A 17,573-nucleotide genomic window follows, 5' to 3' on the forward strand; every position below is an offset into this window, starting at 1 on the left:
AAAATACATACACACACAACTCCATAAATACGAACTATTACAGTTTAAAATACCGTGGAAAAGAGATGCCGTTCTCTGTCGCAGGCTGCTGCTTCCCTTCCTCTTCGTCTTCGTCCTGGCCATGGGGGGGGGGGGTGTGTGAAGTCCAGCCTGGGCTCTACCCTAGGGCGCGTCGATACAGTCCACCACCACTCTCCTCCAGCACAGCACCAGCACGGCCCTGGAGGGGCGGGGCGGACCGGAAAGGCACCGGAGGCGATGATATTGGGGATGCGTGCGGCTGCTTCGCGGTACCTTCGGTTTATTTTGGTTCGAGGCTCATCAGGTTGTGCGAGAGAGGCTTGCGCGATTGCTCAGTTACGGTAGTAGATTCCTGTTTCGCAGTTCCGCCTCCATTCCTTCTTCGCCTTGCTTCTCTTCTTCTTTCTTCTCTCCTCTTTTTTTTTTTTTTTTGTTTGGTTTTTCTGTCTGCTCTATCCTCCTTTCCTCTCTCCTCCCGTGAATACACCCTAGCGGTTGTCATTTCGCTCGCTCGTTCGCTGTTTTGCTCTTGCTTATTGCTTACTCGGCCGATGGTGGCATCAATACTTGAGTAGATGAGAGAGAGAGAGAGACAGAGCGAAAAGAGCCCCTGCAGAATCGTTCTTCGTTACGCTCTCGCGTTTCTTGCCCTTGAGCTGCTTCTGCCTCCGCTGTCTCTTGTTACTCTCTACCAAATGAACTGAGCGGGGTGGATTTTCCGTTGTGTCGTGGATATTGCGGTGCCGTGACTTTGGCGAGGTAGTGGTGATTGGTGCGCTTGGTTCATCAGATCATGTGCTGTGATTGGCGTTAGCGCTGTTTTATATGGACTATGATTTGGTTTCAAGGCGTTGGGACTGGTTTTTGGATGTGGTGCGGAGGTTTCGTTTTTGTTGGAGAGTTTGGTGCGAGGGTTGATGCGGGGTGTGATGTGGAGATGTGGTGACGAGGGATTGATGCGCGAGGGGCTTTGGGAGGGTTGTGGTTAGGGCCACATGAGATTGTATTGAGACAGGGTGTTTGCGAGAGCGTGCAGTGTTGTGATACTTTTGGTGGAGGCATTGTCTGCGCAAGACTGTAGGTTGAGTTGAGTGCAGACACGATGGATGCGAGGTGGAAGGCGACATTTTTGAATACGCAATGTTGAGAGAGGAATTAGAGGCGCTGGTGTTTTTGAGAACACGCGGGATGGGCTCAGTGTTCGATGTGAAGTTCTGTCGGAGGTTTCTATTTTAGGGAATTCATTTTACCGTTCGGGCAATAGAATGACATGATACGTCCTGGAAGATCGTCGTGTGGTTGGATAAATTGGAGTCCTCTATGTTTCTCTGATCGCCTAAGCTAGCGGATAATTTGTCCATAGGTACCGTGCATGTGGTGAACTGTTATTGACAATCCAGGGTTGTAGTGACGCAGTATTAAGTTGGTGGTGTGGTAGCCAGACGTGTGAGGTTGACCTGCGGTGCGTAGATATTGGTACTTGTGTTACATGTGTGGGTCAATAGTTTGGGTATTGTTTGACCTCTAAGATTGGGGAAGGGTTCCGTCAGGTTTGATGTGGTGGTTGGTATGTGCGGTAGATCTGGGGATAGTTATTAGTTGTGCGAGTACGGATGAGTTGGGAAAATGTACCACCATCAATGTTGATCAGCGGATTAAGTTGATTGCGATAGATTGATCGGGGCTTCTGGTAGGCGCTGTATGATACTGAACTGTGTTTGCGTGTTTTCAGTGGGTTTGAGTTCAGTTTCTGGTTAGAACCCTTTTACAGCAAGAGCTTGAGTGGAGTGCATTCTTGCAATATGGATGTATTCCTTTATTTTCGGCACGGTCCTATGAAAAATATTCGCCTCCTCAGCCATGAGATGTCGTTTTTATTGTAATGTGAAGATGCCTACTACACCAGTTGCCTTGGTGGCTAAGGATGGTTTAATGCTTGGTAGACATACGGCATTGCCATTGGTCGCTTTCTTTTATGCTGGTTCAGCAGAGTTGGAAGTGAATAGATAGAATGAATTACACAGAAGTAGGTTGGATTTGCTTAAGACATTTTCTGGTGCGATGGTGTAAAGTATTTGTGCGATGTTTCATCTATGATGATTGGTGGGGATTAAGTCTGTTCGCTGAAATATTTCATTTCTCTTTGTAGGTTGTGAAGTAATTGTGAAAAGCGAGGCGTTCAGACCCTGATAAGAAAGGATAAGGCCGATCGACACCATTGGCATACTTCTCATGCTGCCAGACTTGTGGATGACGTGAATTTGTACCAAAGGGAATCTACAGTGATCTTCTTCACTAGATGTTGAAGTCGATTGCCAGTGGATCAAGACTCATCATGGGGGAGGAGTTGGGTTATTTGTGCGAGGTGTAGTGGAAGCGACAGTCAAATCTGCGATGTTATGATTCTTTTATCGGTAGTAATGAGGGGCTGAGGCGGAACATCCGAAGACTTCCTCAAGTTCAAGTAGGGTTGACGCTACAGCGCATTTCTCTAGTGAAGCATGCACATGTTTCTTGCCTAATTAGGTTTGTTCAGCTGTGTTATGGTTCAGCTCTAAATGGTTTAGATGACTATCGTGTTCAGACCGGGCTTGGGTTCAATTGGGGTGAGTGAATAGGGTGAGGAGAAGTACCATTACTATAGACTTGATGATGATGGAGCATGAAGAGAACTGGCCTGGTTTTTAAAATCCGCCGTCGCAATCTTTCTGTGCTGGCATCCTCATCGAATGTTGTGATCTGCCGGGCAACGAGAATAATTTCTAATCTTCCTTGAGGTTTGCTTATTCAGAACTTTGTCTCCTTTTGGGTAGTTGTTCTCACTGTTCCTGCTCTTCCACTGGAGGGGGTGACATGTGCTTACTGTTTCTGATAAACATTACACCTTGGTTTTGCCAAGTAGATCCTGCATGCTATCCTTACCGACTAGATGTTGGCTAGCAAGATTCACTAGAGGTCTCCTGTAGACAAATAAATGCCATCTAAATTGTAGCCGCATATTTTACTCCCTAATGTGGATGCAACCCCTACTTCAAATCTTTTTTACAAGCTTGGAGGGATGTAGAAAGAGATAGGATAGTCGTTTGTGACTTATACCTTTTGGTTGAATGAATTTGCAGGATATTCCTCCTCGCCAAGTGGTCTGGCAGTGGACAGCATGTCTTCGGGTAAAGGCGATGCTCGGCAAGTGAACTGGTCGCATCCCATGAGTAGCTCCTCACAGCTTCCTCCAAAGAGCCCTGGGGCGTACTCAATGTTTGGATCTGGGTCCAGCCTTTTTGAATCGGATCTTTTGGCCAGTCTTCCACTTCGGGGTGGTAGCCACCACAAGCGCACTCCTTCGGCTGGGTACCTACCCAACGTTGTGCCATTGTGGTTGGAGGATATATTGGAATCTCCAGATGGAGAAGTTGTAGTGCGGAAAGGTTCACATCGACGGTCATCTAGTGACTCAGTGGCGTTTCTAGACTCTCCTCAAGATTTAACTAATTTCGTAGCGAATGTCACGGAAGAAGAGGAATTTGTTTTGCGGGATCCCCCACCTCCGATTGCACGACCGAGCCATCGGAGGGGGGTGAGTGCAGATTTGAAAAGGTGATGTAACATTTCATGACACACTTGCAACGTACTGTTGTATTACAAAAGCAGAACACTAATTTGTTTTTTTGTTTATTTGATGTTTAGTTACAGTTCCCTCTTTTGTATCGTTAATGGACTAATTTGATGTTTGTCTTGACTAATGCAGTTCCCAATATGATGTTCCTGGTCCACAGCGACCATCTCACAGGAGGGGCATGAGTGCAGATTATAACAACAATAGGTGGGTTGTTTTTTTGAACGGCGACCTTGAATGTGATTTGTGATAAACATTATTTTATAATTTAATTTTATATTCGTTTCTTTTTTATTTTTTTATTTTTTTAAGATGAGGTTTTTTTCCGTGTAGTTCATGCAAGCTTGGACCTACCATGAGGTTGCTTTGACGATTTGGAACATACTAAATTTTGTTGGAGATAGAGCGCTTACTTGCTCTCTGACATTGTCCTCTAGGGTGGGGTGTTTTTCCACGCAAGTTACCTGTTTAAGATTCATAACATCTAAGTTTGTTTAATGCAGGTTAGACAAAGAACAGCTGATGAGCGTGCTTTCTGAGCTGGAGCCATTCCAGACACAGCAGCCAAGGCAGAGGCCTGAGAAGCACATCCCTCGAGGCGTTGGACCACCTGGTATGGTGAGACCAGGGTCATCTAACGATAGTTGGAATCCAGAGAAAGGCAAGAAGCATGTGACGTTGCCCGTCTCCAACTCGACATCCGACAGCGTGAGTCATGAGAGAGGGAGGAATCAGAAATCAAATGTGACGACCTCTGAGAATCGGTCAACTGGGTCTGACAGCAACAGTCACAGTGATGAATCCCATGACGAACTTCAATCTGGACATTTGGGAAGGGAGAAGTTCGAGCAAGAAGCACAGAGCAAGAGGGAAGGTGATGGGTCACGACAGGCACAAGGCGATGGTACGGAGGTGGACCCAAGTCTGGATCCGAAGAAGGCTAAGAGGTGAAGATCTGCAAACGCCGTACTAACATGCTCGAGTTACAATGTTTATGAAATGGATGGTTTTGTTCCTAGCTGGATGCCTTGTGTGGGTGGATATGTGCCTAAGCACAATGGCTTTGAGGGTAAATGAATTCACGGAAATTAGATGGGGCTCGTCGGAATTGCAGTCATGCCTTTCCGGGGGTTCCTTAAGAATGAGCCGCAAGGGAGCGGATGGAATGCTTGTTTGTGGAAATGAGAGTCTTTGGTAGCTGGGTATGTTAAAATGATTGCTTTTATTTGTACAGTTCAGAGTTTATGAGGATAGATTGCAGGGTCTCGGATGTTGACACAGGAACGGTTGGGTGGTGTGATTAATGTGGATGAGTTGTTGCGCAGAATTCTTGCCAACAGACAGTCTGCTCAGAGATCTCGTGTACGAAAGCTGCAATACATATCAGAGCTGGAAAGAAGTGTGAATGCGTTGCAGGTATTTAATGGTGACGTTTGACGTTTGACTTTGAGATTCGTATGTTTGGGCTGCAAATTTCGTGAATTTGTAGCTTTGGTTTTCGACGAACTTGTTGAAGGTTGTGTCTCTAATTGGTATCGGTACTTGCAGACCGAGGTTTCAACGATGTCGCCTCAGGTGGGGTTCTACGATCATCGCAGGGCTCTTCTTACTGCAGAGAATGTTTTGCTGAAGCAAAAGTTAGCGGCGCTTAGTCAAAGCCAGCGGTACAAGGAGGGTAAGTATTTGACGCCTGGTTGATCAGAAGTCTGCGATAGTAAAGGGTTAGGTGTGGTGGCTGGGTCGGTATTGGGAATGGTCATTTGCTTCCTCTGCTGGTTCAAGAGTGCACAGTTGGTTGGGCACTTGTAAATGGGCTATTGTGTTGTCGAATGTCGACGGGAGACGCAGATGTCGTCGTCTGATATCTGACATGGTGACACTATGATGATGCGCACAGCTCAAAATGAGTCTCTGAAGAAAGAGGTCCAGAGGCTTCTTCAGATTTTCAATCAGCAGAATCAGTCGCAGCAGCAGATTCAAGTGGTACAGCACCGACCTCTATCTCCCAATGCCTTCGAGATTTCCCAGCAGCAGTTAAGCAAGCTGGACTTGGGTCCTAATATCCCAAAGCCTAAGTCTCCAGATCTATATTCATCGGGAGTAAACGGCAAGAACTCGAGTGGATTGTCATCATCACTGTTCGCTGGAGGGGTGGTTTCACCACAGATGCGAAGTGGCAGCAATGTGGTTAGGCCACCATCACATCCTGCGAAAGTCGGGGTAAATACAAGTTGTATGGCTCCGAGCAGTGGGAAAAATTTGGAGGGACGGATGATGGGAGGGTCTGGGACGCTACCATCGGATTTTATGGTTCATAACTCTTGAAAAATGGGAGGTCGCGAGGATGAGAAATACCAAATTTCGGTATGCGAACGACATTCGCTTATCTTGGTAGGTCGTAGTCAAGGAACGGTCTACAAGGGAGATCCCACTTTTTTCATGGGTGCACAGGGCGTGGACTTACTTAAGAACCTGAACATGGAGAAGGCATGTTCCCGTCTACGGGACACATTAGATGTGCATGGGTTGCCGCCTGGACTTATGTTGTGATGGATAGGGCATGCTGAGGTGTGAAGTCCCATGGCAACGGGCCGTGTGACGTGTCAGGAAGCTGATATAGTCTTTACTCTGTTCTTTCAGCTTCCGCTTCCACCCCTGCCCTTATGGCTTGGTATCGCAGTGTCTTCTGGATTGGAGTCCTCTTGGACGTATATGAGATGCCCCTGCATACTGAGTCTCACCCACTTGGGGATCTGCAGCCAAGATCTTTTGTAAGGGGAATTCGTTTCATTCACATTCGTCCCTCCAGATGTTTTCTGCATTTGCCTGCTCATCTTGAGTATGGCGTGTTGGTTGTATAAACGTGCGTTTTGAATTGGGTGATTGTGTATCTGATAGAAAATTGGTATACGCGTTGTGCTTCATCATTTCCTGTATGCCCATACGGAACTGCTTCAGTGGAGATATGTAACATGTCGGTATGGATTACTTCGTTTCCTATATGAGGTGGATACAGGCTTCTACATTCAGTATAGGGCACTTGTAATCATAGTAGATTCTGCCACACCAGATGCTCTCGCTCTCACTGCTGAGTAGATTCTTACTTCGTAGAGATCTGCCGGTTTGAAGACACAGGCACTTCGTCTCGTTTACTGTAACGCTCGATACGATCGGGTTAATTCTGTTCTTGTGCGTCGAAATCCTCGTCATGTACCCAAATTTTGAAGCTGTAGTACGAGGACTGCGATATATTTCCGCAGACTATACTTGCACTGGAAGTACTAATCTTTGTCATGGCTATTTGATGCAGAAAAATTCGATTTGTTGATTTTCTTTCCCAGGTATTAACAACGAACTGAGGATCTAGCCGCGATATGTGTCTTCACCTTGCATGCAAGTTGCGAATGTATCTTCGTTGCAGAACTTTGGCTGCACTGTAATGAAAAAGATTGTGAACAACCTCTAGATAGTTATATTCCTCTTCTGCATTGAACTGGTCGGATCGGCACTAAAATTTGCTGAAATTCTGGCATCAGATAGTCGCAGTTGTGACGATTATGGTTTACACGATGGACTTTATAATTGCGTAACTGAACCAGCGCAATATATCGAGTACTATTCCTGAGAAGTTAGTAGTAATATTGATCAGGGGAGTAGATACAGCTGCTCTCATGAGGAATGGTGAATTTGCATTAAGAGAGTAAGCAGTATAAAAGAAATAATAATCAGCTTCTCATGGTTGAATGTTGGCAATATTGACAATGAAAATTATGTAGTATTTCAATGAGGAGTATTTCAATGAGGTATGTCAATGAGATTGATAATGTATAGGTTTTTGAGATAGTCGGCAGTTTGAAAATATTCTGTGTGTACATTTCATTTTTTGGTAAAATGTATTATATGAGTGAAGATGTCTAATTTGACATTAAATATGCGCATCTATAAATGCGATTTCACATGCATTTAATGCACTGGACTACAAATATGGGTTAAATGTATCCAGGGAGACGATAGCGCCATTGGGAATAGATGGAAATGGTATAGTAATGCTAGGAGAAAATGTTGAATATTACATTGGAAAGTAAATATGATACTCAACAAGACACTACCAGTATGGCAAGCCCAACAAGCAACACAGATGTCACGAAACATATGCTCAAATACAACCATAAACAGCACCATATCCCGCTACAACTATCAATGCTTTTGCAAGCAATGCGCACTGAAACAAGATGGTATTTCAAGACGTAGCAATATCTTTCAGGCTCCACCGAATTACCCTAAGCCACCAAACAGACTCTCCTGTTTAAATCGCTTCCAACCAAAAGACACCAACAGCACACGAAATCGCTCCGAAATACATCTAGGCCTCCTCCAGATCCTCCTCATACTCGCCCTCCTCCTCCGCGCTGGCATCCTGGTACTGCTGGTACTCCGAAACCAAATCGTTCATGTTGCTCTCCGCTTCCGTGAACTCCATCTCGTCCATGCCCTCGCCTGTGTACCAATGCAAGAAAGCCTTCCTCCTAAACATAGCAGTGAATTGTTCGCTCACACGCCTGAACATCTCCTGGATCGAAGTGGAGTTACCGATGAAAGTCGAAGACATTTTCAGACCTGTCGGAGGAATGTCGCACACACTGGACTTCACGTTGTTCGGGATCCATTCCACGAAGTATGAAGAGTTCTTGTTCTGCACATTGATCATCTGCTCGTCCACCTCCTTGGTCGACATCTTACCTCGGAACATCGCAGAAGCCGTCAAGTACCTTCCGTGTCGGGGGTCGGCCGCGCACATCATGTTCTTCGCGTCCCACATTTGCTGCGTAAGTTCCGGAACAGTGAGCGACCTGTACTGCTGCGATCCCCTCGACGTCAGGGGTGCGAAACCAACCATGAAAAAGTGCAGACGCGGAAACGGGATCAGATTCACAGCCAACTTTCGCAGATCGGAGTTTAGCTGCCCAGGGAATCGGAGGCAGCAAGTGATACCGCTCATTGTCGCCGAAATCAGATGGTTCAAGTCGCCAACTGCACCACACACCACACGTATTCTATTTGAGTGTAAGCCCTGGCCAGAAATCTCCCCGCACTACCGCCATAACCCACCCCCACACACGATCCTCCTAGTAACACATCTATTCTGCACAAGCTCAGAACATACAGCCCCTCGCCCTCTCCACGTGATCCGAGCACCCACCATCGCCATTTACACTTACACGAAGGAGTAATGAGTTTCAGTGTCCGGAAGCAGATGTCATATAGCGCTTCGTTGTCCAACACCATGCACTCGTCGGCATTCTCTACCAACTGGTGCACCGAAAGGGTAGCATTGTATGGCTCCACCACGGTATCCGAAACCTTCGGCGACGGGAACACCGAAAACGTAAGCATCATCCTATCGGGGTACTCCTCACGGATCTTCGAAATCAGCAATGTTCCCATTCCCGACCCGGTTCCTCCACCCAAAGAGTGGCATACTTGGAAACCTGCAAAACCACACTCACAACCCCTCAGCACATGCACACCCAATACGCTTGTCGCAATTCCGTATCGCCACGTCCATGAAAAACTATTTTCACCCTCACAGCATCCACACAACCCTCACCTCGCAATCACCGATTATCAACAAATCGCCCTAATCCAGCCATACCTTGCAAGCAGTCGCAGCTCTCAGCCTCCTTCCGCACCACATCTAATACGGAATCAATCAGCTCAGCTCCCTCCGTGTAATGCCCCTTAGCCCAGTTGTTTCCCGCACCCGTCTGTCCAAACACGAAGTTATCAGGCCGGAAGGTCTGTCCGTAGGGACCGGACCGCACGCTGTCCATGGTTCCAGGCTCCAGATCCATCAAAACCGCACGGGGCACGTACCGGCCACCGCTGGCCTCGTTGTAGTAGACATTGATGCGCTCGAGCTGCAAATCCGAGAGGCCCTTGTAGGTACCGGTGGGGTCAATGCCGTGCTCCTCGCACACCACCTCCCAGAACTTGGCTCCGATCTGGTTTCCGCACTGGCCGCCTTGAATGTGCAGGATCTCTCTCATCTTGTCCAACTACCGCGACCCGAACCCTGACTGACTTACTACCAGCTGATGCTGCACCACAGCACCCTTGCCCTCCTTCGCAACTCGCCAATCGACCGTGAAAAAACACACACACACGAAGAGCGCGAAGGGGGCAGAGAAAACACAGGGTGAGTGGGGGTGAGTGTGGGTAGAGCCGATGCGAGAGTCTGGCCCGGTGCCTTGGGACACGGGCGATGCGCACACTGGCGAATGAGTCGCTTTCCGAGAGAGATAAAGGACTCCCCGTTCCCATCGGATTAGGGCACTAGGGCAGTATTATATGTGCTCCCGTAGGATGGACGATCTAACGGCCCTGGGAGGACCGGGTTATGGCGGGCAGCTTTGAAACTGTTAGCTGGGGCAGGGCTGGCGAGTTCCAAATGGCGTGGTCTGAGACCGCTGCTCTGTCACCCTGTGCCGTCGGATCTGAAATAGGCGGTCGGGATGTGGCTCATGGCACCCTGGAGGGACCAGAGGATGAAGTGTATACGTCATCGGATGATTTTCATTTGTCGATGTCTACAATGGAGAAACAATTGGGTTGTGTGGGGGTTGGATGGATGGATGACGTGGGTTGTTTGGTGGTTGGTCAATTTAGTCAAGAGAAAAACTTGAGGAATTCTATTCCCTTGTGAGAGAATTTTTTTGGAGGATTTTCTCTATATAAATACAATATTTTAAGTACCATTAAACAATTTTAAAAATACCACCTTTAAAAGATAAAATAATCAAGGTTCCATGAAATAAATTATCTTTATTGTCATATGAATATCCCTTAAATATTAATGTTTTAGGGATTGGTCAATTATAATTTTTTTATTTTATTTTATTTCTTGTCACTATAGGATTTTTTTGTTTTATTTTTATTTTTTATTTGTATAATTTAAAAATATTTAGTAACCATATAAGCTAGTAATGTAATGTTTTATTGTATTTCATGTTTTTAGAATTATCTAGTGCTGGATTTTTATTTTTGTGGTTAGTATCTTCAATATATAGTCATTTGTAGTATAAACCATATATTGCAAGTAATGTATGTAAAATAAATAAATACACATTGATTCTTTGTATCTTTATAATACCATGGTATGAATTCTATTTAGAATAATTTTTCTTGCTCTTAACTTTTTAAAATATTTTAATAATATTAAATTTTTTGCAAGTTGGTATCATTAAATTATTTTGGACTTTAAATGTATCAATGTACTAACTTGATCATAAATATATAAAGTATAATTATTTTATAATATTTTAACATTTTATTTTTATTTTAAAAAACTAAAAAGTTATAATATTAAAAATTATTATAGTTGCATTACAACCTTAAAATGATTTATTAATATTATTATCTATTTTTATCATATCTAATCTTAGATATATTTTTAATGATAGAATTGGGTTTGTTGAATCATATTCTTCTATTGTTAAAGGCATTTATATATTTTAGATTGATATGAGTTATTAGTGATAAATAAAAATAAATTAGGTAGAGAACATCTTTATCTTATGCTATTATGGAAGCTTTTTAGATGTAAGTTAGATCTACTATTGTCTTTTGATTTGCTGTCAAGGATAAGAATTCGATGAAAAAACAATTCAAACAAGTGAGCCTTCACTCAAAGAGAGGTAACAAAATATATATAAACAAGTATATATATTGAAAGAGAAATTGGAATGGCTATTGCCAAAAGACAAGAAAACTAAAGATCCTTGAAATTAGACTAGAAGCAAGAAAGGAGTTGACAAGAGTGAAGAAGCCTTCACTCTTGTCTCTATATATACTATCTAACTAGGGGCTACGTGGTGACGTTCTATAGGACCTTCAATATAAGTTGACTTTGTAGGACACATGCCTTGACTTACAAGGCAAGTTCTTCTATGTGTGGGCCACATAATTAGCTTGATCTTCAAGCTAACAACATGTGTGGCACATGGCCAACTTGTTGACCACGTTTCTAATCCAAAAAGTAAATTAAAGACACCTATGAAGTCAAAGCAGCGTCTATATAGCTTCTAGGAAGCTTCCATATTAAATACTATAGAATTAATTTACTTTTACCTACTTTTATTTACTTCTACCTATTTGTATATATAATTACTAGATTATGTCCGTGACATTACCCCCCCTTCTAGGGATGAGTTCCACGAGGAGCGGTCATCATATGTTGAGAAAATCTATGATGTGACGAATTGTATTCGCCACATACTCTGATCTTTGTTCTCTTTAAAGATGATTGATAGGGCCTCTCAACTATCGGTAGTGTCCCATATCAGGGCGGGAAGACGACCCAATTATTTGATCATTGTTCAGGCCTTCGTAACTTCCTTCGAATAGAATATTTGGAACACCATCAGGAGTTGTTCCTACCTCTAGCACAATCACCAAACATCGGGAGTCCCTTCCCAAATCGTGATATCAAACGCGTTGTATCTCGCCATCTACTCGAGGAAGAACATGTCGTTCTTGAAGATCTTCATCTCGATTGCGTCGTCTTGAAGGTTGTGACGATCGTAATGTCTCGTCCGACAGGTCAGTAAATGAAGGTTCTTGAATCGAATCCGCTGGTTGCTGGTTCTCCATCTCTTGAGCATCACTACTACAAAGAAGCTACGAACAAAAATTGAAAGTAAAATATTATCTTGCCTAGATGTTGTTTCTTTTATAAAGAAGGTTTTCATCTTGATTTTGATGGATGTCGTCGATGAAAAGCCTCCATCGCCTTTGCTACATTTGTAAGATTCTTTATTGGCTCCCATGTGCGTTCACTAATACCATATCCGCGCCAATGGACAAGATATTCTAATTTATTTTGGCGCCGCCTTGAATCTAAGACTTCTTCTACTTCAAACTCTTCATTATTGTCCACTTCTATAGGATGAGGAGCTTGTCGTCTTCTTGATATGTCCACTATCTTGTATGGTTCAAGAAGAGACACGTGGAATACTCGATGGATTTTCATTGACTCTGGTAGATATAAACGATATGCAACTGGATTGATTTGTGCAGAAATAGAAAATGGTCCCAGCCTTCAATAGTCCAACTTATCACAAGGACGAGTAGTCTTGATATTGCGATGAAGTAGCCATACCTTATCACCCAAGACGAATGATGGTTGTTCCTTTTGATAGACATCCACATTGACCTTTTGTTGTTCTTGAGCCTCTTTTAACTGCGCCTTCATCGTTGCATGTAGCTCTGATAAATGAATTGCCAAATCTTTCACAGTAGGATTATCAACTTTTGAAAAGTCAAAAGTATCAAGTCGTGGATGATAACCATAATTAGCAAAGAAAGGTGTTTGTTTTGTAGAAGAATGTACCGTGTTATTGTAAGCAAACTCTGCCAATGGCAAAAGAGTTATCCAATCATCTTGTTGGTAATTAATGGTACATCTTAAATATTGCTCCAAAACTTGATTAACACGCTCCGTTTGTCCATTAGTTTGAGGATGGAATGCCGAAGATAGTTTTATATCCACTTTAAAAATCTTGAAAAGAGTCTGCCAAAATCTTCATACAAATTGAGTTCTCCTATCTGATATAATATCCTTGAATAATCCATGATAGCGATAGATATTGTCAAGAAAGATCTTAGCTATTTCTTCACCTATGATAGATTTTGTACATGGTATAAAATGTGCCATCTTGGTAAAACGATCTACTATCACAAATATAGAGTCATAAGAACCTGAGATTGGAAGATCCATGATGAAATCCATAGAAACAGAAGACCATGGTTGTTTTGGAATGGGTAATGGCTGAAGAAGTCCAAAAGGTCGATGATGAGGAGTTTTCGATCTTGAGCAAACATTACATGATTGTACAAAATCTTTAACTGCCTTCCATATTTGAGGCCACCAAAAATCCCTAGATATCAGCTCTAAAGTCTTATTATATCCAAAATGTCCTGCTGTTGGGAAGTCGTGACGAGCTTGAAAAACACGTAAACATGCTTCTCCTTCTGGAATATATAGGCATCCTTCAAAATAGAGTAGGTTGTTCTTGAATTCAAATTTAGAGGGATCATGAGATTTAGAAGAATTATTCTTGATATCATGAACAAGAGGGTGTGAAGACATACTTAACTGGACTTGCTTAAGAAAAGTTAAATCAACAGTCAATGTTGATTTTATTGCTCGAAGATGAAATTACTGTGGCTTTAAGAGAACCATTCTTTGTTGCTCAAAAGTTGCATCTCCTTCTTTTGGTGCAAGATAAGAATGTCTAGACAAGGCATCGGACAAACCTTGTTGTTTTTGTGGCCGATAAGTGATGATGAACTCAAATCTTGATAAAGATATGCTCCAACGAGCTTGGCGAGGATTTAATACGCATGTTGAAATAAAATATTTGAGGTTCTTGTGATCTGTATACAAGGTGACTGGACTGGAAGCGCCTTCTAGATAATGATGCCATTCTTGAAAAGAATCCATAATTACAAGAAGTTCTTTGTCATGGATCTCATAATTGATTTCTGCTGCTGAGAATTTTCTTGAATGAAAGGCTACTGGATGAAGTTTGTCATCTGTTCCCATTTGTGATAAAACCACACCCAGAGCAAAGTTCGATGCATCTGTTTCCATAAAGAATGCTTTGGAAAAATCAACACGATACAAGATTGATGCAGAAACAAACGCTATCTTCAAAGATTCAAAAGCAACTTTCGCTTCTTGATTCCATTGGAGTTTGTCCTTATAAGTCAAATGTGTAAGTGGAGCTGCAACTTGAGAGAAGTCTTTGATGAAGATCTGATAGTAGTTGGCAAATTCCAAAAAACATTGGACATCTCTGACCGTTTTTGGGATCTTCCAGTCTATAATAGTTTGAACTTTCTTAGGATCCATCGTAAGTTCATCATTTGAAATGATATAACCTAAGAAACCAACTTGAGTAGTGTGGAACACACACTTTTCTATCTTGGCATAGAGTCCTGCATCTCTTAATTTTTGTAACACACAACGAACATGAAGTTCATGTTTTTCTGGATTCTTAGAATAGATTAAGATGTCGTCTAGATAATAGACCACAAAATCGTCCAAAAACTCTCGAAAAACATCATTCATTAGATGTTGAGAAGCTGCTGGTGCATTTGTAAATCCAAAAGACATGACATTGTATTCAAAATGTCCATACCTAGTTTGAAACGCAGTCTTCTATTCATCTCCTTCTTTGATGCGTACTAGATTATATACTTCCCGAAGATCTATTTTTGTATAGATCTTAGCTTGATTCAGCTGATCAAGAAGTCCACATATTAAAGGTAGTGGATACCTATTCTTGATGGTAATCTTGTTGAGTCCTCGATAATCAACACACATCCGCAATGATCTATCTTTTTTCTTCACAAATAGAATTGGAGCTCCTATCGGAGATTTAGAATGGCGTATGAAATTCTTGGCTAAATTTTCTTCAATATACTCCTTGAGTTCAGCCAATTCATTTTGTGATAAACTGTAGATTGGTTTGAATGGCGGTTGTCCTCCTTCTTGAAGGTCAATTGAGCAATCATAGGGACGATGTTCCGGGAGTGTATCTACATTTTTTTTTTTCAAATACATCTTGAAATTCTTGATATTGGCTTGGAATGCCACTTGAAGTCTTTTCACCAGTAGAAACGGGTGTGGCATAAATAATATATGGTGATTTTTTCATAGCAGCATGCAAGAAAGCTTTTATACCTATAAATACGGGTTTAATTGAACTGGACTTATGACTCTCTACTTGATTAACTACACTGTTAGTTATAATTTTAGAGAAAGTAAGAGTTCGGGAAATCCAATCTATTTCAGGGTTGTATTTTTCTAACCACGATAAATCTAAAATGACTGGATTAGAGAGAGATCTAATGATATTAAATACTACAAAAGTATTATGACCATTGATTATTACTTCTATAGGAAGGATTTCGTGAGTAATATCTCCAAAAGATAAATGGACGACCATCTATGACTTCTACATGAACAGGTTTAGTTTTCTTTACTAAAGATATGCTATGTCTTTTAGTAAATTCTTCATCTAAAAAACACGCTGAGGCTCCTGAATCTAACAAGGCAGAGACTTTATAATGTTTAGGTCCTAAAATAACATTTAATGTAAAACAAGGAGAGGGCTCTGAGGAGAGAATAGGACCTTTACTAGATGTTGTGCAAGGTTCCAGCTGCACGGTCCCTATTGTAGCTGGACAAACTCTTTTTTCGACATATTGTCTTCTTTCACAACCATATTCCTCATTTTGTGATTGTGTCATTTCTTTGGACAATGTTGAGCAGTGTGCTTTGGTTCTCCACAATATAAATATAATCCTTCTTGACGACGTCGAGTCTTTTCTTGCTCAATAAGAGGTTTGAAACATACTGCATCAATTTGCATATCTTCTACTTTCGAATGTATGTATTGAAGAGGTGTTGGTGTTGCCATTGAATTATAGTAACGTTGAGGTTCACTTGTACGGTTCTCAGATCAAAATTCAAAAAGGCGATTGTCGTACTTCACAGCAAAGTCAATTGCTTGACTTAATGTTTGAGGATCAAGTAAGTTGAGCATTAATTTTTTTACCTCATATTGTAATCCGTAGAGAAATTGGCTAATAAGTGCAGCATCATCCCACTTGATATCAGTTGCAAGTTGTCGAAATTGTGAAGCATATAATGTTACTGATCGATTGTCTTTTCTTAAAATACGGATCTTATTGGTTGCAACATGAATTACATCATGTTTTCCATACATAGATCGAAACTCCGCCAAAAAAGCCTCTAGATTATCCAATATTGGATCTTGTTGTTCAAAAAAAGATGAAAACCACGATAGTGCTGAACCTGAAAGAAGCGTATCAATGAATCTAACTTGTGATCCTGGAGTTGGATAGCTTTGGGGTTGAAGTTCAATCACAAGTTGCACTTGATTGATAAATCCTCGAAACTTGGATCTGGTGCCATCAAAATTCTCAGGTAGGGCAATTCTTGGTTCTCTAACATTTGAAGGGCGTTCCACCATAGGAGAAATGACATGGTTTGGTGCAGATGTTGAAGCAGCTCCAACCATTTCTATGTCTTCACTTCCTGCCAATCTTGTTGCTCTTTGTGGTGGTAAATTGAGTTGATGCATTGTAAGCATTAACTCCCTCAATTGCTCTTGCATTTGTGCCATTGCACTCTTCATTTCAACAAGTTCTACCATGATAACACTTAGAAGAGAGAAGATGTCTAATATCACTCAAGACAAATAGAAGAGAGGATTTGAGAACAAAGAAAATACTAAGGACAATATCAGTTTAGAAGAAGGAATTCCGCAACTTCTAATATGCTTATATCTTATCAAGAAAAAGGGGTAATCCACTCTTAATCAAGATTAGACAAAGCTCTGATATTGTAGGTGTACTCTTGTCAATCTGTCAAGGACAAGAACTTGATGAAAAAATAATTCAAACAAGTGAGCCTTCACTCAAAGAGAGGTAACAAAATATATATAAAGAAGTATATATATTGAAAGAAAAACTGGAATGGCTATTGCCAAAAGACAAGAAAACTAGAGACCCTTGAAACTAGACTAGAAGCAAGAAAGGAGTTGAGAAGAGTGAAGAAGCCTTCACTCTTGTCTCTATATATACTATCTAACTAGGGGCTACGTGGTGACGTTTTATAGGACCTCCAATATGTGTTGACTTTGTAGGATACATGTCTTGACTTACAAGGCAAGTTCTTCTATGTGTGGGCCATATAGTTAGCTTGATCTTCAAGCTAACAACTTGTGTGGCACATGGCCAACTTGTTGACCACGTTTCTAATCCAAAAAGTCAATTAAAGACACCTATGAAGTCAAAGCAGCGTCTATATAGCTTTTAGGAAGCTTCCATATTAAATACTATAGAATTA

General features: G+C 42.0%; 2 protein-coding genes across 4 annotated transcripts; one reads left to right on the top strand and one right to left on the bottom strand.

Annotated features, from left to right (window-relative positions):
- Nucleotides 1-208: 208 nt before the first annotated feature.
- LOC112282640 (uncharacterized) lies at nt 209-6,509 on the top strand. Of its 3 annotated transcripts, none has more exons than XM_090250614.1 (8): nt 209-362; nt 2,171-2,798; nt 3,141-3,615; nt 3,767-3,841; nt 4,138-4,581; nt 4,960-5,050; nt 5,183-5,309; nt 5,532-6,509. In XM_090250614.1, the coding sequence occupies exons 3-8, from the start codon at nt 3,179-3,181 to the stop codon at nt 5,957-5,959; spliced, it is 1,602 nt and encodes a 533-aa protein (XP_090106740.1). In that variant the 5' UTR covers nt 209-362; nt 2,171-2,798; nt 3,141-3,178; the 3' UTR covers nt 5,960-6,509. The 3 variants fall into 3 exon arrangements, with proteins under 3 accessions (XP_090106740.1, XP_024376315.1, XP_090106741.1); XM_024520547.3 differs by lacking the exon at nt 209-362 and adding an exon at nt 366-780; XM_090250615.1 differs by lacking the exon at nt 209-362 and adding an exon at nt 436-783.
- Nucleotides 6,510-7,660: 1,151 nt separating this feature from the next.
- LOC112282642 (tubulin beta chain) lies at nt 7,661-9,895 on the bottom strand. Its single transcript, XM_024520548.3, has 3 exons — nt 9,288-9,895; nt 8,854-9,123; nt 7,661-8,665 (listed from the first exon to the last, which is right to left on the bottom strand). The coding sequence occupies exons 1-3, from the start codon at nt 9,679-9,681 to the stop codon at nt 7,998-8,000; spliced, it is 1,332 nt and encodes a 443-aa protein (XP_024376316.1). The 5' UTR covers nt 9,682-9,895; the 3' UTR covers nt 7,661-7,997.
- Nucleotides 9,896-17,573: the final 7,678 nt, after the last annotated feature.

The sequence above is a fragment of the Physcomitrium patens genome, chromosome 5, assembly GCF_059467195.1.
Source record: "Physcomitrium patens ecotype Gransden chromosome 5, ASM5946719v1, whole genome shotgun sequence".
Taxonomy (NCBI): domain Eukaryota; kingdom Viridiplantae; phylum Streptophyta; class Bryopsida; order Funariales; family Funariaceae; genus Physcomitrium; species Physcomitrium patens.